General features: G+C 37.8%; 2 protein-coding genes across 6 annotated transcripts; one reads left to right on the top strand and one right to left on the bottom strand.

The window, feature by feature from the left end:
* The first annotated feature begins 105 nt into the window (after positions 1-105).
* LOC726126 (proclotting enzyme) lies at positions 106-2,594 on the top strand. The gene is made up of 6 exons (XM_001121888.5): positions 106-611; positions 972-1,122; positions 1,194-1,288; positions 1,350-1,602; positions 1,700-2,105; positions 2,206-2,594. Exons 1-6 carry the CDS (start codon positions 422-424, stop codon positions 2,365-2,367), a joined length of 1,257 nt encoding a protein of 418 aa, XP_001121888.2. The 5' UTR covers positions 106-421; the 3' UTR covers positions 2,368-2,594.
* A 29-nt stretch (positions 2,595-2,623) lies between these two features.
* Positions 2,624-23,553, bottom strand: LOC726069 (atrial natriuretic peptide receptor 1). 5 transcript variants are annotated; one of them, XM_026445305.1, is made up of 25 exons: positions 23,286-23,553; positions 22,664-23,177; positions 22,399-22,569; positions 22,142-22,316; positions 21,819-22,027; positions 17,411-17,806; positions 16,938-17,052; positions 16,326-16,660; positions 15,107-15,198; positions 14,902-15,040; positions 12,767-12,848; positions 12,370-12,505; positions 10,889-10,969; positions 10,629-10,706; positions 10,376-10,480; positions 9,638-9,884; positions 9,121-9,279; positions 6,228-6,304; positions 6,075-6,166; positions 5,841-5,990; positions 5,584-5,776; positions 5,238-5,412; positions 5,038-5,136; positions 4,879-4,970; positions 4,098-4,799 (listed from the first exon to the last, which is right to left on the bottom strand). In XM_026445305.1, the coding sequence occupies exons 2-25, from the start codon at positions 22,926-22,928 to the stop codon at positions 4,098-4,100; spliced, it is 4,365 nt and encodes a 1,454-aa protein (XP_026301090.1). In that variant the 5' UTR covers positions 22,929-23,177; positions 23,286-23,553. The 5 variants fall into 5 exon arrangements, with proteins under 5 accessions (XP_016772021.1, XP_026301091.1, XP_006563618.1 ...); XM_016916532.2 differs by having other exon boundaries at positions 2,624-4,799; positions 22,664-23,551; XM_026445306.1 differs by lacking the exon at positions 17,411-17,806 and having other exon boundaries at positions 2,628-4,799; positions 22,664-23,549.
* Positions 23,554-23,992: the final 439 nt, after the last annotated feature.

Genomic DNA, 23,992 nt, shown 5'->3' with positions numbered 1-23,992 from the left:
TAATTGAAAAACATTTAATGCTACATAAAATAAAGGTATATAAATAAAAGGTAAGTAAGTTATATTACATTTAAATTTTATAAATAATTTATAAATAAATCATATTTTTAATCTTTATTTCAAAGATAAATGATTATCCTTACATTTAATTACATTTTCTCTGATTTCAGCAACGTTGTCGTCTCATTTCATTCTAAATCAATAATATCGCATGCGATAAAATAAAATACATAAAATATATGTACGATACACAGAAATATTGTATATAATAGATGACGATGTGTAAAAATATAAACGCATTCTTATATATACTCCAATATAAATCAATGAATCGGTTTTACGATATTAGCGCCTTGATATCAGCAAAACGAAAAGCGCCTGTTTACAACGGGTTGCATATTGCAGCAGCGCACGCTTATAAATGAGCGCTCACGATTCGTTTCCGCTGTTTTCTTCGTTCCGTGATTCACGATCGTTCTTTCTTGCGATTAATTTTAATTTGTTCAAAGAGATGCAGATCGAAAGAAAAATAATACCATCGACATTACATCTTTTTATTTTTTACGCCGTATCGTTCGTCTCATCTTCCACTGAAAACACACACGCAACAGGTAAGTGATTCTATTCGTTTCCTCGTAACGATTGTTTCGTACATAACATTCTTCATTATTTCATCGATAAAATAAATTAATAAATTCTCACGAAAAAAATGAAATATCCTGTTATTCGAAAAAATGAAATCTATTTTTCTTTCTCGAAAATGAAACGTACTATTTTAAGACAAACGTGCCACTTTTCATTCACGCGACACAGATCTGCATTAAAAATTTCCTTTTGCGTCGATGTCGAGCGAAATAATTGTATTTCGTTCCCAAACGGAAGCAATGTCTACCGATATATTCCTATCTATTGCCAACATCATCCGGTCGCTCGTCTCTCGTATCTTCTCACTTGTATCAATTAAACTTCAGAAAATTTCGTTCGAGGAAAAGAGCCAGACGACTCGTGCACCGGGTTAAACAACGAGACAGGACGTTGCGACTATTTGAGACGATGTTTTTATCACGAGTACGATTCAAATTTTACGCTCGCTACGATTCACTCATGCACGATAGGAAAAGCGTAAGTTTGAACAAACTTATCATCCAAATATTCTTCTTATTCTCAAATCTCGTTAAATTAAATTCGAACAGATACATGGGCATTTGTTGCTCGAATCGTTGGAACGGAATGTATAAAAAGGATACGGAGGATCAAAGTTTCGCCAAAGTTCTTCCTTTAATTGCGGGTACGTGGACACAATTCGATTAATTCGACTTACGTATACATTTACATGCGATTGATTTTAGTGGACGATAAGGGAAAACGAAACGAGGGCAGGATCGTTTGGTCGACGGAAGAAAATGGCGCTCGAAATCCGCAAGCGTTGAGAGGATGCGGAACAACGTTGAAAAGTCGAAGCAGATTAACTGGTGGTAGGCCGGCCGATCCAACAGAGTGGCCTTGGATGGTGGCCCTCCTCAAAAAAGACAAGTCTCAATACTGCGGTGGCGTCCTCATCACGGATAGACACGTTTTAACCGCGGCTCACTGCGTCGACGGGTAAAAATTCAACAAATCCGATATACTATTTCTCGAGTTAAAATTTAAAACTTGTCTTTTCTTTCTTCGTTTCTTCAAAAAAAAAAAAAAATTAAAGTTTGAAACCTCGAGACGTGAAAGTGAGGCTCGGCGAATACGATTTCGAGTCGACGGAGGAGACGAGAGCTTTGGACTTCTCCATCGTTGAAATTAGTATCCATCCGGATTTCGATATGGCCACTTACGAGAACGACATAGCCGTGATCAAGATGCACCGACCGACTATTTTCGACAGTTACATCTGGCCGGTGTGCCTGCCACCTGTCGGTCGATCGTTCGAGAACGAGAGCGCGATCGTGACGGGGTGGGGCACTCGATATTACGGGGGGCCAGCGAGCACTGTTTTGATGGAGGTCGGTGTACCGGTATGGCCACGAGACAGATGCACGCAAAGTTTCGTCCAACGAATTCCCAACACGGTTATCTGCGCTGGTTCTTACGAAGGTGGAGGCGATTCTTGCCAGGTAAAAAAATATCGATTGTCGGTACAAAAGATCACGCGAGTCTCTCCTCGAGTCTTTCTCTCAACGAGGTTATTTTCTTCTTTTTCTTTCTATTGCACAGGGTGATTCGGGTGGGCCATTATTGCACCAACTTGAAAACGGTAGATGGGTGAACATCGGGATAGTGTCTTGGGGAATCGGGTGTGGAAATCGAGGAGTCCCTGGAATATACACGCGGGTCAATTTCTATCTCGATTGGATACTCAAGAATGCTGTGTTGTAGGTTTGAACATCTCTCTTCCAATGACTGCGTTTAAAATCGTAAATATATATATATCGTTCTACGACAATTATATCATTCTCGTTTAAAAATAAATTAAAAGTAAATTAGAAAATTAAAGATTTCGATTTTACCCACCAATTTCAGTGGAAGAGATACGAATCGTGGAAACGAAGAAACTTTATTTTCCCCGAATAATCAACTGTTACATCTGTTCAAAAAAAAAAAAAGATTGACACGAATAGAGAGAAATTCGACGTTGCTTGACGTTGCGCTAATGTATTTTGTATACTTTCATTCCTTTCACAGCGTGAACACGCATATAAACAAGAAACGGGCGCGTGTGCACGACTACGTTACGCGATTAGCTTTTCCGCATAACGAATAAGCAGATTTCGAAGATTCTTCGATTGAATTTCCATTGTGTTTCGCAATTGTGACTTTCGAACGAGGTCCAGCCTCTCTTTTCCTTTGTACACCGACAGATATATAGTGTAAAACTTTAATTTTGCGTGAATATGTATGTACGTGTGTGTGTTTGTGGTGTGTATGTGTGGTGTGTATATGTGCGCACGCTTATGTGTACGTGTAACTCATGCGTGAGAATCTAAACGTACGGGGTGTCACAAGTTAAAACAGGTTGCCTGATTATCTTCGACGCGATAAAAAAATATTACAAACGAAATTTAAATGCTTATCAATGGACGAATGTGTCTTAATGTTGAATTCCAAAGTTGTTTTCTTCGGAATTTTTAAAATCACGGATTTTGTTTAAAATACATTCCTTCGGTATATGAATAGTGCTATAGTAATATTATAGAAGATAATTAGCTAGCCTCTTTTACTTGTATAGATATATATATATATATGTATGTACATATCTTTCACTCAATATGGGAACGCGCAAAAATTTACTATTTTTTTTTCTTTTTTCTTACATTTCTGTTCAATCGCTCATCTTTGATTTATTTGTTCCAGATAACTTTCGTTTATCGTTAGAACACGTTTACGATCGAATCGCGAAAATGAATAGCGCTCAACAACACATGCTGCAAATAGAACGAGGAGGAAGACAAAATATTCGATCGATCTTTCCCGACTTTCCAAGCTCTTTAATAGCTTTATTAAAATTAATCTTCTCGTATTGCACGCTTCCACGCTTTTCAATCGATTCCTGCACGCGTTAAATTTTACTTTACACGTCTCTCTTCTCGGATTTCGATGAATTTTTTTTAATAAAAAGCATCGATCCTTGGAAAGTATTGACGTTATCCGTCGAGATACGAGACGAATACCTACAGAGTGAGACAGAGAGAGAGAGAGAGAGAGAGAGAGAAGATTGAAAGGATGGCTGAGAGGAAGGGAGAGAGAGACAAACCTTCGACCCTAGGAACTTATCTATCGCGAGGGTAGAATTCTACCTTTCCCATTGAGGTGCACGTTGGTCCCTCCTTCCTTCGATACAATAAATAACGATCGTGTTCCCTGTGTAACGCTCATTATTTTTTTTTTTTTTTTACTTCGAAAGAAATTCTTCCGAACTTGTGGACCCAAATTTCGATCGGATAGGTAGTAACCGATCCGAAGGTTAATCAGCTGCTATTCTACATGACGATACACGTATATCGAGGGTGATTTATCCGGCGGAAGATCGCAAGGTGTGTAACTGTGTGTGTGTGTCTGTGCGCGTGTGTGTGTATATGGAGCGAGAATAAAAGAACGAAGGAAAGGAACTAAACTCTCGAAGGGGGTGTGGTGGGTACAAGGAGGGGTGCGCTCGAACCGCTTTCCGTGTGATTCGCCACGCTTTCGCTAGCCTGATAGGGCCGTCGCCCCTGTGAAACGTTGGTCGACGACGCCGAAACGACAGAACGATTACGAGACGGTGAAGCCGCGGACGAGCCGTTGCTTATCGTACGAACTCGACTCGTTCCCTTGGTAAATGTCTCTCCACCTTGTCTCTCCTCCTTGTCGTTCCAATCTCTACTTCCACCTCCACCTCCACCTCCACCGTCTTCCTTGCCACCACCGCGACCACCATCGCCACCACTTCTCTCCTTGCTGCCTCCTCCCTTGTTGTGATTTTGCGATTCCGGACTCCCGCCTTGACCTCCAACGATCTGTCGATGCTCCTGACTCGACTGTGCCCTCTGCTGCTCTTGAACCCCCTTCTGCGTCCCTCGATGATTTTGTTCCTGACAATTCTGTTTGCTCGACTGAACCTCTTGCGCTTTCAACTGCACCGGTTGACACGTGGCTACGCTCGCTGCACGATCCTCGCGAGATCCTCGCGGTTCCTCGATCGATACTTGATTACTCGTCGTTGTCATGGACGTTACCGTAGTCATCACCGACGAAACGGTGATTGTTCCCTGAACGTTGCCACTCATTGCTTTCTCACCGATCAACCAGTAAGTGGTCATCGTACCTTTACCCTGTAAATAAAATTTTGAGATGAAGGGGAGAGCACGGATGATGAATAGTGATGATGTTGGATGATAAAATTTTCGAAACCTTCAGTGTAACCTCCCCTCTGCAAACCAGCTCGAACGTCCCAAAGGTATCCAGAATTTCTTTAGTCTTTGGACTGACGTGGATCTTTAGAGCTGCAATTGGAAAAAAATATATAATATACGTTCTTCTGAGAGGTATTTGAAAGAAATAACGCATTACCTTCTCCGTTACTTTCCATCCTGGACGCGGTGTTCACAGTGTCCCCGAATAAACAGTACCTGGGCATCTTCAGACCAACGACACCAGCCACGCAAGGCCCTGAAATAATAATCTTTTAAATGCCTGCACGTTTGCACGATTCATTGTTGTACTTGCAAGGAGAAATAAGAAGAAATGTTGTCGAGACAACAACGTTTTACCAGAATGCATTCCAATTCGAAGCTTCAATTGTTCGCTTGGCCTGTGACGTATTCTGAACGTCATCACGGTATCTCTTAACGCTAAACTCATCTTCGCGATTTCCCTCGCATGATTCGTTCCATTCCTCACCGGTAATCCTGATACAACCATGTAAGCGTCGCCTATAGTCTCTACCTAGAAGAATATATAATATGTATAAAGAATATATAAGAATATATAAAAGAAGATATATGTAAATTAAGATATATGTAAATTAAGATATATGTAAATTAAGATATATATAAATTAAGATATATGTAAGTAAATTTGTGAGAAAGAATAGTTTTTGTTTGAAAGCAACATTACTTTGTAAACATCGAAATTTTCTATGATAGAGTCGAAACACGTGTACAGATCATTCAATAAATCCACCACTTGAAGCGGTGTACTCTCGGCCGAGAGTTTCGTAAATCCTACGATATCGCTGAAGTAGATGGTTACTTGATCGTAAGTTTCTGCTATCACGCTCTGTCCAATTATCAACTGAGATGCAACGGACCTAAAAGAAAGAAAAATTGATACAATCTTCTCTCTTCAAAAAGACAAAGAAGAATCATATTTACTTTGGTAACAATTGATACAGAAGTTCCTCGCACTTGCGTTTCTCCTCCAGATAATCCGCCGTACGTTCCTCCACCAAAGTTTCCAAATTCGTCGCGTACTGTTCCATACGAGAGAGCAGATTGTCGAGGATGTTGCTGCTCTCGTAGTCTCTGAAAATATGAGAGGTTAAGGATATACTCGATCGATAACAAGTTGTGGCAAACTCGATCGATAATAAATTGTGGCAAACTCACTTGTTAATTTTCCTTATGGTCTGTTTGAGCGCGGGAAAATCCGGTCTGTCTGCTGCGTCTTGCGCCCAACATTTCCTCATCAAGGTGGCCACCTGAAATAATTCCAGAGTTATTATTCAGATTAAACGGTCTGGCTAAATTATCTCTTCTTACCTCTTCCTCGACCGCAGCATCGTCGATCGCGGGCCTCAACGGAGAACCACCGCCTCTTTTCACTCCTTCCACTATTTCTGAAACAAGCAAAGAGGGAGAGAGAGAGAGAAAGAGAGAAAGAGAAGCTACGTATATTCACAGTTTTGCGCTATTTCATTATTGCGCGACATCACATTTATACGATTAACCAGGAAAGATATAGCGTATAGCGAGAAACGTGTATTGTGTGGCGCGTCGGTTCGATCGTTCCTCTTACTACTACTACCGTTCAGTGAAACGAGTCTTGCCTGGTCGAACGACGATAGATTGCTTCGCTCGAGGAAAGGTGTCTACGCAAGGTTGCGAGATATATATATATATATACATGGTGATTCCCTCGTGAGCGGAGTTGAAAATAGCTTAATTTCACAATGTCTGTGAATATTACTTTTGACAAATCTTGCTTAATTTGAATGATTATTATCAGTGATGAGAAAAAAATTGACAATTAATTCGATAATTTATTCATTCAAAATATAAAAAAAAAAAGAATGGTCAAAATTGTAAAGCTACTAAATCAATTAATAATAATAATAATAGTAATAGCTACTAAATAATTATAGAACATTTTAACAATTAAAGTCAATTTTTAAACTTTGTTCGAAATTTTCAACCAGTTCAACTTTCTCAATTTTTTTTTTAACCAACTCTGATTGAAATTCGAATCAACTCGTAATTTGGAAAGAAAAGAAATGATAGATGGAAGAGAATTGGGACGAGAATTTGAAGAAGAAGAAGAGTTGACCTACTGTGCCTGTACAAATCCTCCAAGAAGGCGTTGCAAGTTTCGCAGTTGAGGGTGCAATGGGGCCTACGGACTTCGAGTAGGGGGCTGACCGCCCTTCGAGGGCTGGCCCCGCCGTCGGGACTGGTGCCCGGCATCGTAGGCAAAGTTAAACTACTCGTGCTCGACGTATTACTCCTCTCCGCCATCTCCTCTTCTCTTTTTTTTTTTATCTATCCCGATCACCACCGTATATTTCTATCCATTCAAAATTCTCTCCACTTTCTCTCTCTCTCTCTCTCTCTTTTCACACATTCTCTCCTCACATTTTCTCCTTCATTCTCGCTATATACATACAGGCGTTTTATCGTGATACGAAACATGGAAAGAAAAAATAAAAAGATGTAAAAATTAAATTCTGCTTCAATTATTTAATTAGTTTAAATTTCGATCAATATTCAACGATCGAGAACGATACGCGATTATTTCTATTATGGACGATCTTTTTTTTTTTTATATTTATTTACGATTATTTTCCGAATAAATTCCAAAGTTCAAAATAGGGCGAAAAGAATATTTTCGCGTTACGAACGAGTAAATAAAACCGATATTACTTTTCTTTTGCTTTTACGCAACCCATTGTTTTCGTCATATCCGAGGAAATAGCGTAACGAGTTCCACATACAAGGAAATACAAAAGGGAGACGATCGTTCCGAACGCTACGTTATTAACCGTTTTTACAAAAGAGAGAGAGAGAGAGAGAAAGAGAAAAAAAAAATATTCGATAGAATCTAATCTATTCTCACGCTAATGAAAACGAGTAATTCTCAACGAGTTATATTTCCGTTTACAGACTTTTCGTTCCGTACTGGAGTAATCAATTAATCGTCGGATCACTGGATACGAAATCAGGGTAATTGGGTTCGAAAAAGCGGGCACTGGGGGAGAGAGAGAGAGATGAGTAGACGGGAGAGGGAGAGAGAGAGTCACAACAAGGGCGGGAGGGGGAAGAGAGAAGTTGTGGAAGGGAGGCGAGAAGGGGGTGCAGGAGTCGAATATCGAGCAAGAAGGAAAATCGGGCCGCGTAAATGGAACGGTCGAACGATTGGTAAACACAAGCGCGTAGTCGGACGCAGGCATGCAGACACGCAGCGGCAGACACGCAAACAATCGAGGCACGCAGCCACGCAGAAAGGCACACGAGCGCGCGCGCGCGCGCGCCGCATACACGCGCACACGCGCGCACACATACACGCACACGCGTCCTTCTTCGAAGGGTTGATACGGTTAATTAAACCATGGTGGTGGTCAGACCGACTTAACCGAGGTCCTGACCCCACGGTTCGCCGTACCGCAGAATCTATCGTGTCTCTCTCGAATTTCACGTGTCGTCGTCACACACGATCCTCCTCCTCGTATCCATGTACGAGAAAAACAAAGGTCGAAACGGGAGTGGAAGAGAAAGGGGGGAAAGAGAGATAGAGATAGAGATAGAGAGAGAGACAGAGCGAGAGAGAGAGAGAGAGAACGTGGTTAACGTGGATTCGGGAGAAAGGGAAGAGGAAAACGGAGAAGCGACGAGGAAGCACGCGCGTGGCGAAGGCCGTGGTACGTTCCAGGACGCGTGAAAGCTTCGACTGAGCTTTCAACCCCGGTCTCGAAACGTTCCCAGCCTACTTGTGGCACGTTCCATCCTTTCATCGATCCTGGCGTCCGCGAAAACCGAGTTTGCGAATGCTCGTAAACTTCGTTACCGATTGATCTGACCAGGCGTCATAACTCCGCAACCATTTTCCCTTCTCCTACGAGCCGCCCGTCCCCCGTTTCGTTTCGTTTCGTTTTCATCCGTGGTTTCTCCCGTTCTACCCACCCGACCACTACCGTCGCGACGTGTCGCATCGCGGTCGATACGGAACTACTACTCTTAGAAACTCTCTTACCGATCGTTCGCTCGATCGGTCACTTGATTCTGTTTCTTTTTTTTTTTATTTTTTTTTTACTTTTTTCTAGTAACTAACTCGGTTAGTAAAAGTAAATAAGAAGGAATATATGCATATGTATGTACCACGCGAGAGTACTTGAATTATATCGAATTTATACGCGAAGAGATGCGAAGACAAGCGACTTACCTTGCGGGGAAAAGTCGTAATCGTCGCCCAAGTAAAATGGCCCCTGGCGTATCACGATCTCGTGAACGATTATAGCGAAACTGTACACATCACCCTTCTGAGTACCCTCGGGTGGCCGCCTTTCCATTCGCAATAATTCCGGTGCCGTCCACAGCTGCCCTGTTCAAACAAGAATATTTTATAAGGTCGCGATCCTTCGTGCTATATTCACGCGTATGCACGATGCTCGCATGATAATGTACAAGTCTGCTTAAAATATATATATATACACAGCTAAATAACCAGCCAGTGTGCACAGAGGGAACGAAAAAGAGGCAAAGGTGTGGTTGACAGGCATAATCAGACGTAGAACGTGGACACGAGGTCAGTCATTTTGACCCGGTTCCTTTGAACTGTCCGATTCTCTTCACCCACCTGCTTTACCCACCTTTCCCTCTCGATTTATTCCCCCGATTATTCCCCCCTCCCTCCTCCCAACAAATGAATTCGACTGTACTAATACGAAACTCTCGCTCACCCCTCCAAAACGCGTAATTGTTCTTGTCGACTTCCGCCCCGCAATAAGCAGGCCTCCTCAACTCGTGCAATCCAAAGTCGGCGATCTTGAGGACGAAGCGTGAATCGACCACGCAGTTGGACGATTTCAGATTTCCATGGCTCTTCACCTCGGACGCGTGAAGATACACCATCCCTCGCACGATATCGTGGATCAACGATCCACGGAACACGCGATCCAATTTGATCTGCTCGTTCTCCAATATATCCTGTTTTCGACAGTGGGGGGGGGAGGGAGAATGTAATAATAATCGGGCATTAAAATGATGTCGCATTGAAATTTATTTCTCATCGTGGATATTAAGAGGGAAGAAGCGAAAAAAACTTTAATCTCGGGAATTCGATTAAATTTTTAATCGAGCTCGATAACGAATGCATGCCGCGGACGCGGGCGAGGAGGGGGGGGTCACACATCGACCTCGGCCGAAGTTAATCTCCCTCTCTCCCACTCTATCTCTCTCTCTCTCACTCTCTCGCCGCGGATCGGACGATAGATAGACGTACGCGCACGTCGTACGTGTACGTAACGGGCAGCTGCTTTTACGGGCTAACTTTCGTCCCGCGCGTATCAACAGCTTTGTTACTCGGTGTGCACCCCCTCGTTACAAGCTGCACACACGAGTTTCACGAGTTTCGCGAGAAGGAAATTAGAACGGACGATTTAAGAGGGAGCGTTTGTAATGAAAATTTATCGACCAACCTGGAGAGATCCTTTCGGGCAATACTCGGTCAAAAGGCAACAGTACGGTGGTTCGATGCAAGCGCCGTAAAATCGGACTAGGTGATCGTGTTGAAGGTCCTTCATCTGCAAAAAAAAAAGGGAATAAGATTATAGAGAATAAATTTCCATCTACCTTTTTTTTTTTTTTTTTTCTTGAATCGATAATTCTGGCAAACTTTTCCCTCGTTCGATGGGAGACCATTTTAAGTCGGAAATTTAAAGAGGAACTCACCCGTTTCAACTCGAGCAACAAAGGCCGTGAGATTTCCACCTTTTTCCTTGGTATAAGTTTTATGGCCACTGTAGAGTTCTGCGGCGAATCGCATTACGTGCATGTATGTATTATGGAAGAAAAAAAAGGTTAATTATCGTTAATTAAAAGTGAAAAAGAAGTTATAAAGGAAGGCAATAGAAAGAAAGAGAGAGAAAGGAAATAATAACGCGAAATAAAGTATTTAGAGACACGTCGTTTTACCATCAGTAAGGTCGAACCTTGTAAATTCCGGTTGGAATGTAGACGTTTCTGTTTTCTATTTCACCTGGCATACTAATATTTTCGTCCGAGTATATGGTCTGAAAGAAAAGAACGTTTCGTTTTGATTCGCTTCGAATTCAATTTAATCTAAGTAATCGCATATCGTAAAGAAGGATACATCGTAAAATATTTTTCAAAAATACGATCCTATTTACGCGATCCAAATATGGTATAAAAATAAAAGAAATACTCGACCAAGCATTTTATCCGTTTTCCCTTTGCAATATGTAAATATACATATTTTCTTTCTAAAATTCTTCCATACAATTCAATACAATTTTTTTCTACAATTTTCTAAAAACATATATATACTATACTCGGTTTTCTATTTTTCTCTCTCTTCTCTTTTCAAATAATTCCAACACATATTTTCTTTCTAAATTTCTTCCAAAAATTCAATACTATTTTTTTCTCTTTTCAAATAATTCCAACACATATTTTCTTTCTAAATTTCTTCCAAAAATTCAGTACTATTTTTTCTCTTTTCAAATAATTCCAACACATATTTTAAAAAAAAAAAAAAAATAAATAAATTTCTTCTAAAAATTCAATACAATATTTTACTGAAAGAATATATTATTTTCTGAAAGAATATATATATAGTATATATATATATACTATACTCGGTTTTCTATTTTTCTCTCTCTTCTCTTTTCAAATAATTCCAATACATATTTTTTTTCTAAATTTCTTTCAAAAATTCAATACAATTTTTTACAATTTTCTAAAAGAATATATATATACTATATTCGGTTTTCTATTTTTTTCTCTTTTCTCTTTTTAAATAATTCCAACACATATTTTTTTTTCTAAATTTCTTCAAAAAATTCAATACAATTTTCTAAAAGCATATATATATACTATACTCGGTTTTCTATTTTTTTCTCTTTTCAAATAATTCTAACACATATTTTCTTTCTAAATTTCTTCCAAAAATTTCAATCATTCAATACAATTTTCTACAATTTTCTACAATTTTCTAAAAACATATATACATATACTATATTCGATTTTCTTTTTTCTCTTTTTAAATAATTCCAACACATATTTTCTTTCTAAATTTCTTCCAAAAATTCAATACAATTTTCTACAATTTTCTAAAAGCATATATATATATATATATATATATATATATATATATATATATATATATATATTATACTCAGTTTTTCATTTTTTTTCTTCTTCTCTTTTCAAATAATTCCAACGAAATTTTACAATTTTTTCTTTTTCATATTTTTACCTATTTCAAAAGAAGAAAGAAAAGAAAGAGAAAGAAAGGGAAAACGAAATTGTACACTTGCAAGAAAGTTTGCAAAGGTGGGATCAAATGATAATCGCGGATGCACTCAGCTTTGAAAGCATTTTTCTTTTTTTAAATAATTCCCTATTCAGCAGCCGTTTCATCACAAAGTGGGGCGTAATATATCTCATTCACCAGTTGGCTACCGCGCATCTTGTTCGCGATCAGCGAGAACATGGAGCCCCGGGTTTTCGCGTTCGGCACGAAGATAATATCGTTCCAGTGCACCTTCCACGTCATAGAAGCTATCTCCGCCTCGAGCTTAAAGTGCCTGAAACACGAAAGAAACGAAAATGCTTTCTCCACGTGTCGAAAAGAATTTAACAAGGAAGAGATTTATACAGAGATTCTGACATCATCGACTTGAACCAGCTCCCCTAATTCGCCCCTTCAATTCGCATCTTCATCTCTTGAAAATCTTAATAGGATTAGAGATGCTAGAACGCAAGAGAGAAGAAACGAAGGCCAATCCCCGTTTCTTGATCGAGAGATAGGCAAGCTATTATCGATTAATCGTGCTGGAGAGCCTTACCTGTATATGAACACCGAGCCAACGAAGAGGAAGACGACTATAGAGCTCAACACCATCGACAGAATCGCGTATCCCGGAAGAGCTGGAGTAAAAGAAAACGTATGATGAATATATAAATTACTAAAACTAAGAGAAACAATACAAGCTTGAAGCTGGAGGTTTTCTAAGATATGGAGAGGATTTGTAGAGAGAATCAGAAGGATTGAATAAAAAAGAAATTTCAAACACTTGTATTGTTTCAATTTTGAAGAAGAAGAATCAGAAGGATTGAATGAAAAAGAAATTTCAAACACTTGTATTGTTTCAATTTTGAGGAAGAAGAATCAGAAGGATTGAATGAAAAAGAAATTTCAAACACTTGTATTGTTTCAATTTTGAGGAAGAAGAATCAGAAGGATTGAATAAAAAAGAAATTTCAAACACTTGTATTGTTTCAATATTGAAGAAGAAGAATCAGAAGGATTGAATAAAAAAGAAATTTCAAACACTCGTATTGTCTCAATTTTGAAAAAGAAGAATCAGAAGGATTGAATAAAAAAGAAATTTCAAAATTTTAAATTTCACTTGTATTGTTTCAATTTTGAAGAAGAAGAATTAGAAGGATTGAATAAAAAAGAAATTTCAAATTTCACTTGTATTGTTTCAATTTTGAAGAAGAAGAATCAGAAGGATTGAATAAAAAAGAAATTTCAAACACTTGTATTGTTTCAATTTTGAAGAAGAAGAATCAGAAGAATTGAATAAAAAAGAAATTTCAAACACTTGTATTGTTTCAATTTTGAAGAAGAAGAATCAGAAGGATTGAATAAAAAAGAAATTTCAAATACTTGTATTGTTTCAATTTTGAAGAAGAAGAATCAGAAGGATTGAATGAAAAAGAAATTTCAAACACTTGTATTGTTTCAATTTTGAGGAAGAAGAATCAGAAGGATTGAATAAAAAAGAAATTTCAAACACTTGTATTGTTTCAATATTGAAGAAGAAGAATCAGAAGGATTGAATAAAAAAGAAATTTCAAACACTCGTATTGTCTCAATTTTGAAAAAGAAGAATCAGAAGGATTGAATAAAAAAGAAATTTCAAAATTTTAAATTTCACTTGTATTGTTTCAATTTTGAGGAAGAAGAATTAGAAGGATTGAATAAAAAAGAAATTTCAAATTTCACTTGTATTGTTTCAATTTTGAAGAAGAAGAATCAGAAGGATTGAATAAAAAAGAAATTTCAAACACTTGTATTGTTTCAATTTTGAAGAAGAAGAATCAGAAGGATTGAATGAAAAAGAAATTTCAAACACTTGTATTGTTTCAATTTTGAGGAAGAAGAATCAGAAGGATTGAATAAAAAAGAAATTTCAAACACTTGTATTGTTTCAATATTGAAGAAGAAGAATCAGAAGGATTGAATAAAAAAGAAATTTCAAACACTCGTATTGTCTCAATTTTGAAAAAGAAGAATCAGAAGGATTGAATAAAAAAGAAATTTCAAAATTTTAAATTTCACTTGTATTGTTTCAATTTTGAGGAAGAAGAATTAGAAGGATTGAATAAAAAAGAAATTTCAAATTTCACTTGTATTGTTTCAATTTTGAAGAAGAAGAATCAGAAGGATTGAATAAAAAAGAAATTTCAAACACTTGTATTGTTTCAATTTTGAAGAAGAAGAATCAGAAGGATTGAATGAAAAAGAAATTTCAAACACTTGTATTGTTTCAATTTTGAGGAAGAAGAATCAGAAGGATTGAATAAAAAAGAAATTTCAAACACTTGTATTGTTTCAATATTGAAGAAGAAGAATCAGAAGGATTGAATAAAAAAGAAATTTCAAACACTCGTATTGTCTCAATTTTGAAAAAGAAGAATCAGAAGGATTGAATAAAAAAGAAATTTCAAAATTTTAAATTTCACTTGTATTGTTTCAATTTTGAAGAAGAAGAATTAGAAGGATTGAATAAAAAAGAAATTTCAAATTTCACTTGTATTGTTTCAATTTTGAAGAAGAAGAATCAGAAGGATTGAATAAAAAAGAAATTTCAAACACTTGTATTGTTTCAATTTTGAAGAAGAAGAATCAGAAGGATTGAATGAAAAAGAAATTTCAAACACTCGTATTGTCTCAATTTTGAAAAGAACTTACTATTATCAGGGCACAAGGAGCCGTCGAAACCGCAAGTGGGTGTATCAGGCGGTGGTTTCGACCTACCACCCGACCAATGAATCCTTTTCCCAGCTACGTACTGCAGCGTCTTATTGGCACCATAGTAATTGGCGACGATCTAAATAGAATATATATATGTATATGTATATACGTGTGATCGAAGATGATCGATAATTGATCTCACCTCGAATTTCGACGTTTCTGGATTCATGTCGAGAAGGGAGTAATCAGCTATTCGATCCCCGTTCTCGTCGATGTTCACATCCCCAGTTATACCTGGAATATAAACAATCGAACTCGAGGACTCGAACTCGATGATTACAAGAAGAACGAGAATTTAATTGGAATTGAATTTGAGGAATACTTGAATTTGAGGTGAAAAAAAGGGGGACATGAGATAAAAAATTAAAATTGAAATTAATTTTTAAAAAATTAAATTATCATACTAATATTTTTAATTGTTGATAAAATTTTGTAAATGAGATAATTTTAAAAAACAATAATTAATAATTTTAAATAAATTATATTGTAGTTTTTGAATTAATTGTATATAAAATATAATATAAATTTATATATATAATATAAAATAATATATAATATATAATATATAATATAAAAATTTATTGAAAATTAAAGTAAAATTATAATTATAATAGAGAATTCTGAAACGATAAATGAAAGTTTTATTAGGAAATTAATTAATTCAAGCTTAAACTTGATTTATAAATTAATTTTTTCTAATATAGATTTTAGGTGAAATTTAGAATTAATTAATTTTTAAAAAATTAAATTATTATACTAATATCTTTAATTGTTGATAAAATTTTGTAAATGAAATAATTTTAAAATAATAATTTATTTTAAATAAATTATATTGTAGTTTTTGAATTAATTATATATAAAATATAAAAATTTATTGAAAATTAAAATAAAGTTATAATTATAATAGAAAATTCTGAAATAATAAAAGTTTTTTTAGAAAATTAATTAATTCAAGTTTAAACTTGATTTATAAATTAATTTTTTCTAATATAGATTTTAAGTGAAATTTAGAATTAATTAATTTTTAAAAAATTATCATACTAATACTTTTAATTGTTGATAAAATTTTGTAAATGAGATAATTTTAAAATAATAATTTATTTTACATAAATTATATTGTAATTTTTGAATTAATTGTATATAAAATATAAAAATTTATTGAAAATTAAAATAAAGTTATAATTATAATAGAGAATTCTGAAATAATAAAAGTTTTATTAGGAAATTAATTAATTCAAGCTTAAACTTGATTTATAAATTAATTTTTTCTAATATAGATATTTAGGTGAAATTTAGAATTAATTAATGATAATTATTTATAATCCTTTTAAAAAATTTAGTAAAAAATTAAAGGGTCACACCTTTGAAGCTTCTGCCCCACATTCTCCGTGTCAGATCACCGCCGTCCAGATTTACCCTGCCAGGATGTTCCGGTAAGCTCTCCTTAAGCGCGAGGGCGTAAAGTATGACCGCGTCGTAAAACGCGGTGACGAAAGTCGAGACCGAGTCGCTTCCAAAAGTGAAATTGTATTTCGTTTGCGCGAGCGATTTCACCTCGCGAGAGAAATTCAAATATTCTATATTGTCCGGGGTTCGGGCGGTGACCGTCAACAGCGCTTGATAAGCTTTCCTCGCTTTCTCGTTCCTCTCCGCCGTGTCCCCCTCCACCCTCCACGGCTCCTTCGAGTTGTTATCGCTGAAAGGAATCGACGTTTCTTCAGAGATCAGAGCGATAGGGAAAATTTGTTGAATTTCATGGTTGAAGTTAATTTCAACTCGATAAATTCCAATTTCAATGTAATTTGATATTTGCAAACAATTTTGGATAATTTTTCCAGAGGAGAGAATCGACGACGGTTCGACCGAGCCGCGTGAATTCGGGGTGAACCGTGCGGTTTGTGGTCGAAAATTTAATGGTGGTGGAGAATCGTAGGGAGGAAACCAGAACGTGGTTCGCACGTTCTACACGTTACCTGGACGAGAGTTCTATGGAAAAGAACACGTATTCCCCGGAATCGACCATTCCAAGCTGTTCCGCGGCCAAAAGTATCTCTCTGATGGTCGTCGAATTGGCACACATCACCACGACTGAAACGAACGAAGGAGAAAAAAAAACCTGTTTATCTTTCTATCCGAGTTTCCGTTTATTCCGCGAGACGAGACTCTCTGCCAATTTTAACCGTCGCTTCGCTACTTTCCCGCATTGAATAAAAGCATATATTTGACTGTGCTATTTCCTCGAGAACGAAATTCACGACACTGTTATAAAAATTCGTTAAATTCTGGCCATGATCTACATGTTAAAGAATTTCGAGAGTTTTATCGCTGACGGAAGAGAATTGAATATTTTGGAACGGTTAAATTGAGGAGAATAAGGCTGTCTCCTATACGCGATATAAATATTGCGAATTCTTTGGGAATAAATCTAAATCTAATCTGAACTTACTTCTGGCGGATTTCGCGAGAAAATTGAGCAAATCTCGATAATCTTCGACAGTGGTCGTTTCCTGGTTGAAACTTTTGTGAACCGACGTTTGGCCGAGGGCCGTGAAAACAGCGCCCAAAGTAAAGTGGCATTCCGAATTGCCACGGCTGCTGGCCATCGCGTGATTGTGATAAAGCAGACCGGCGATTTTCCATCCGAATCGCTCCAAGATATGTCTGAGCGCCTCGCCTACCAGCCGATGAGAACCCATCATTCTGGTCAACGTTGGATAATGTTCGCTCTTGTAACGGAACGCTTCGGCCTGAGCACCTGCGGTCAACACGGGGATACCCCATATGCCGGCGTATCGGGCCACAGGTGCTATCACGTAGTCGCATACAGGGCCGAAGAAAGCATCTGAACAAATTATAAAATTTTCGTTCAAACGCGTTTAAAACTCTCCTTAACGTTCCCGTTGGTTACTAGACTCTCTAGTTACTAGGAATCGAAGTTCGTAAGGGATAGCAGGGTGTATTTCGATACTTCGGGTACGTTCGGGAAGAATCGGGCGAGTTCGGATATAATCGGACCAACTTCGAAAAAATCGGATGAACTCGTGACTAATCGGACGAGTTCGGAAGAAATCGGGTGGGCTCGGATAAGTATACGTAGACGTGTAATTATTATCGATAATTATTATTGTCGCTTATTATTGTTTCGTATATTACATTAACATTATTATACGCCGAACGAAAAATACGCGAGAGTCGTAAAAAAACGAAACGAGAAAAATTATAAGTCGAAGCACGCACATTACATTTGTTGGATAAAGAAATGTTGGAAAGAAAACTGGGAGAAAAGATACGATATAATACGCGCGAAGAAGAGTCGTGAAATAAATTATCGTGTTGAAAAATTTATGCGATGTGAGAATGCGACCCATAATGCGATTAGCGTTAAGAAGAAAAAAGAGAATATTCCTCGTAAAGATTCTTTTCGTTCGATCGATACGATGACCGAGAATTTACGTCGAGTATAAGAAATTTCAGTTAGCGCGTTTGAGAAGATAGAGTTGAATATATATACACGTGTGTCGTGAAAAAGAAAAACGGTCAACGGTGCTGATGATTCCCGCGTGTTCAATCGAGACCGCTTTACTGCCTCTCGTCACGTAAACACAGCTTAACACGATCGTTGCGCGACATGAAGAATAGTTGGATAGAAGGAAAGACACCGTTAATATTCGTTTGACTGAGAGAACGATTCAGCTTCGATGGTTATCGCGAAAAAGACGACGATTCAGTTAATTGGCGGTGGACGAAAAAAAGAAAAAAAAAAAAGAAAGAGGGGACAGAGACAATGATCTTGTACCAGTAGAGAAGCAATTAAACGGAATTGAGGAGATATGTAACGATCTCGCGGCAGGGAGGGGAAAAAGCGAGAATAAAACTCGGACGTATCCGCGGTCCAATAATCGATGAAAAATGGATGAGCACAAAGAACGTGATATCAGTCTGATAATTTTTAATTCTACGATTTCCTAATGAATCCAAGCGCATCGTTTATTTCGTATTAATAGAATTTTCGTTCTTAAATAAACAAATTGAAATAACAAAAATAAAAGATCGATCTCCGTCGGTTCGAATCGTAATCGTGAATCTTTTGATGCAATTCGATAACGAGTTTCGCGATAAAACGAAAAAAAAAAAAAGAAAGAAAAAAAAATGACGAACAAGAAAACACTCGTAAACAATTCTAATTATAGAAATTAGCGATAAGGGAATCGATCGGTAATTATTTATTGTTTAGAAAAGATTTTATTCAGAAAATTTATCGAAAATTGAAATCGAATTGATCGATGCAAAGGAAAACAGAAAAGAGAGAAATATTAGAGGACGAATGACCTGCCGTCCGGTTGATGTAGAACTCGAACGCGGCCAATGGGCCGTACGTGCTGGAGCATCGCGAATTGCGATGATCAACCGTGATATTCCACCCTGGTAATAGTCCTCTCGCAGAGCTAACCGCCTTAACCGCGAGTAGAACAGCTGGCAGTATCCGCGGCAAGCTTTGCTCGTGACGAAAATCGGCCGGCGCTATCACTGCCAATCTCACCTCTGTTTTGAACGGTAACCGTGTTTCGATACACTCGTTCGCGCGTCGCTCGATTACGATATTATTTACACTCGCGCCAGCAAACATCGTTGTCAGGAAGAGAATCAACTGCACCGATAAATCGCTTCCGCGCTTTTGCATCTCGTTTCCGTTTTTGATCGATCGCTCACCGACGGCATTCGAATCCGATTACTTTCGTTCGTATCCGATCATTGCTCGACGAACGGTGAAACTCCCTTTGAAACTCATTCTCGTCCATATTTATTTTTCTTTTTCCTGCCTCGAGTATTCCATATTCGATTCTTATCAACCGTTTAAAATCCTTGTGTACGCGACGAAAATATCGATAGTTGACGATGATTCTCCGTCGTTACTAATCGAGAATCAATTAATCGATGATAATCGATACATAATCGCGAGTCGAAATCTATCGATACGATGGTACACTTTACTATGCGTAGTGCGATGATTGCGCGCGCACGAGAAATTCGACCGTATAATAGAAAAGTTTGCGCGCGAATCTTTAACCATGATGAAACGGATTCTAATGAAAATTGATTAAAGAATTAAAATTTGCGCCTCTTTCTTCTTTCTTTCAAACACACAACACGCGTGTGCACGCATGTGTACACATACACTCTCTTCTGATCTTTCTTTCTTTTTTTCCCGAATATGCGTCACGCGTTCGACAACACAATTAAAAACACACAGTTTCAAAGAGAAAGAAAATTTGCAGACGAAACGGGCGAGCTTGGACCCACGAATGAAACTGAGCTAATCTCCAAAGCCCTCCCGCTTTACTCTGAATCGCGCCTCCACCGATGCTGAACGATCGTTCTGTTTCTTTTTCTCCTTCACTGTTCTCCCTTTCTGTCCTTCTCTCATTTTCCGCTTCACCCCTCTGGTGGAAACCACGCACCAAGGATAGAAGTCCGCGCTACACCTTGCTGCGCCGATTCCATCGAAGATAGGTAGGAGAAGGTCAAGAACGCATGCGTCCTTGTCCCGTTCGTCTTCTCTCATTCTTTCATATGATATTTTATAACCGTGCATATTTTCAAATGTTATTTCAAAATCGTATCGTTATTATTATAATCGTTGCAAAATCTATCTTCTTTTTTGTAACCTGTTCTTCTATTTCGATTTGAACAAATAAGAATGTAATATAACTTATCGACGAAAGAAAAATGATTTGCATTATCGACGAAAGGTATGTCCCTTATCGACAGAAGTAACAAGACTATTAGGACGAGTTTATCGAGTTAAATATAAAGTTTAGAAACTCGTATATCATGATTAACTGGCAAACGGTGAAAAGAGAACATTGACTAGGATAAGAAAGATCGATCGAAAAAGCCTTGTAACACTTCGAATGGATATCAATCGCGTGCATGTTTTTTTTCACGTTATTTGTTAAGAAAATGTTTAAATATAGATGTTGTGACGCGTCCATCTCGTATCGTACCGTAACAGAGCAATAATAGAAATACTATGTCTCACTGATGATAAGGTGTTGTGATAACACGTACAGGAAACAATGTGATAACGTCAACTTCGGTTATTGATACGAATAATGAAATCGATGATCGTAATTCTATTTTCCTCATTTTTTTTTGATCGAACTCGAAGAAAATATAAAAATGACGAGAAATGAAATCGCGACAATGACCGAGGTTAAAACAATAATGACAAGAGATGCGTCGGTAAAAATGTCATTCGCGTTAATACGCAAAGCACAAAAGCGTTTTATCGTTAAATTACCACGACTCAATGTTATGCGAGATATATCCGTTAAAATCGTTCCCTTTTAACGATGTTGATTCGTGTCGATGTAACAGCTACCCGTTCAGCTACCATGATAAAAAAGTATGCTCAAAGTCGAAGCGTCAAGATAAAAATTGCGCGTACAATTATGTTTTTATCTGTGCTTACCGTGTAGGTATACACGGAAATGTGATATGCGTCTTTTCTCTGGCTGCATCTGTTTCTCGTACGATTTCTACGTCTAAAATCCACGTATTCTGTGTTTATTCACTTTACGCATCGGAAACATCAGAAGCAACGGTGAAATTTCGACAGAGATATTTCTCGTACTTGATACTCCAATGATCATTCGTGGAAACGTTGCATTTGCACAAACGTTTACAATATTGGCCGATGATACGCGAAACGTGTCAAAAGATGATGTATGTTTTCAATATATATATATATATGTTGATACGTACTTAACCGCGACGGTTACTCACTCGGAGAGGTTATGATCAGAGACTCCCGTCAAGTCGGTAAAAAGAGAGAAAATGCTCGACTGACTTACCACCGTACCAATTGCCCACGTGATTTTGCAACGCCTCCGGATAATCTTTAGGGACGGTAGTTTCGACATCGAACGTGCCGAACGTAAAGTTTGGCTGCTTCTTGATAAACTCTACCATGGACTTCATCATTAGCTGACAAGTGTGTCTGCCGGCGAGCTGACTCTGCCCGTTAGTCGCGTAGACCAGATGCACCTTCCGCCATTCGTATCTGCGGTACACATTACCGAAAGTGAAGCTAACGCGAAAAAGCTTATTGAATCGGTTTCAAAATGAATTCTCTCTAGCTGATTCTCCAGCTGATTCGCCCTAATTTTTCATTTACCGATTCATCAGAGCGATGAAGAAATTGGCGAGATCTCTGAAGGCCAAATTTCCAACACGGGTTGTCATAAAGTACTCGTCCTTGCATTCCGTTTTCTTTTGCGTAAAATCGAAGGTGAACCCGCCTGTAGTGATCAACGGCGCACCGAAGAATTTCACCACTCTGCCAACGGCCGCTGAATTAAAAAAAATCGTACTTCCTTTTGAACATACGAAACATATCTGTTGACGGATCCGCGGTATATATACGATACGTACCCACGCAGTAATCGCAAGCAGGGCCGAGGAACAAGTGTACGCAATTCGAGAAGCTATCGATCGCGCCAATTTGGGCGTACGTTGCATCGCAATGATCGTCTTGCGAAAGAAATTTTAATTTCAACCAAGAAGGCAAAAGACCTCGTAATTTGGCTTCATAGACGGCCAAATCTATTAATTGAACCAATGACAAGAGACTCTGAGACGATGAGTAATTGTTGTTGCTTACTATGCGTGAAAAATATAATCCGAGAGAAAGACTTACCGAGAACCGGAAGAACTTTCGGCAACGCTATATCGAAGCTCGGATCAGCTGGTAAGAGGAGAGCTACTCTCAATTCACACGAAATCCCACCGTGACGATTCCTTTTACAAAGAGCTTCGCACTCGCGAGCAAGTTGTACCTCGCGACAAGTCATTTTCCCATTCACCGGACACGTTAGCCAGGCGATCGTCAATGCGATGATCCAATTGATATCCATGTATGTGATACGTTTCCCTTGTACGATGTTTTCTTCTTCACGTTTCATATACTTTTCTTTTTTTTTTTTTTTCGAGTTTCGTTATATTATTCCGAACACTTGAACGAAAACGACGAAACCTCGTTCATCACTGTTTCGCTACTGGGCCGAATTATACGACCAACGATTCCCCTTTTCGAGTCCATCCTTTTCTTCGTGAATCTCCGCCCTCTAGTTTCTTTTTTCGATCGTTACGCCGTCCATCAGGATGAGCCAATTATCCGGACGACTCGACGGTTCGAGGAAGCATTTCCAATCCTGAAGGAATCGATTCGATGCGATTTATTTTTCCAATTGTTCACTTTCTAATTATTTTCAAACTTTTCCTCTTTCGATTTATCTCGAATAAATGTCACGAGCACTTACTGTAAGATCATCGGAAACGATACGATTCGATTCAAATTTCCAGTTTCATCGATCGGCAATAACAGCAATTGCTGCGAAAGTGAATTTGGTGGCTCACGTGTACCGTTGCACCCTTTTGTTTCACTTTGTCGGTAAAGTGGCGCGAGACTGAGAACCTGAGAATTCGAAACAATATTCTTAAGAACGAAAAGAAAACTACTGACAATTCCGTTCGATGATCTTAAATCGCATTACCCAGTCGCAAACACCCACTTCTCGTTCTCACTCGTGTCGTGTTATCGCTGATTTTCTATCGCGTCGATTGATAATAGCTATCGAAAGCTATTCGCTCACCTCCTCTCACATTTTCTTCAACAAGTTTGATTAATTACTTAATGCCATTCATTTTTAGCTGGATACATCTCTGTCAAATATTCATTCTTTCATCACTTTTATCTTGGAAAAGAATCATGGATTTAGACATCATCATGTTGAAAAATCTGCACTTTTTGTATTTACACATTTTTTTTATTTGTTAATTAGTTTTTTTATATCATATCGTCGAATCTTGTAGTAATTCATTATTCTGATAGCATGTTAACCCCACATTGTGCACGAGGTATATACAATATATATCGAAAACTAATCCAACCTTCTTAATTTTTAAATATTTAATTAATCTTTAAAGATGCTGCAAATAAAAAGATAAAAATAAATATAAATTTCCA

Source organism: Apis mellifera, linkage group LG15 (assembly GCF_003254395.2).
Source record: "Apis mellifera strain DH4 linkage group LG15, Amel_HAv3.1, whole genome shotgun sequence".
Classification (NCBI taxonomy): domain Eukaryota; kingdom Metazoa; phylum Arthropoda; class Insecta; order Hymenoptera; family Apidae; genus Apis; species Apis mellifera.
This window is presented reverse-complemented; position numbering and strand designations above follow the sequence as displayed.

Bases quoted from the DNA above. Each gene is read 5' to 3' on its own strand.
- LOC726126 (XM_001121888.5), top strand. From the start codon at position 422: ATGAGCGCTCACGATTCGTTTCCGCTGTTTTCTTCGTTCCGTGATTCA. The intron at 1,603-1,699 runs GTAAAAATTCAA...AAAAAATTAAAG, and splicing joins GCGGCTCACTGCGTCGACGG to TTTGAAACCTCGAGACGTGA. The intron at 2,106-2,205 runs GTAAAAAAATAT...TCTATTGCACAG, and splicing joins GTGGAGGCGATTCTTGCCAG to GGTGATTCGGGTGGGCCATT.
- LOC726069 (XM_026445305.1), bottom strand. From the start codon at position 22,928: ATGAAACGTGAAGAAGAAAACATCGTACAAGGGAAACGTATCACATAC. The intron at 12,506-12,766 runs GTAAGGCTCTCC...TTCGTGTTTCAG, and splicing joins GGCTCGGTGTTCATATACAG to GCACTTTAAGCTCGAGGCGG. The intron at 10,481-10,628 runs GTGAGTTCCTCT...TTTTTTTTGCAG, and splicing joins TGTTGCTCGAGTTGAAACGG to ATGAAGGACCTTCAACACGA.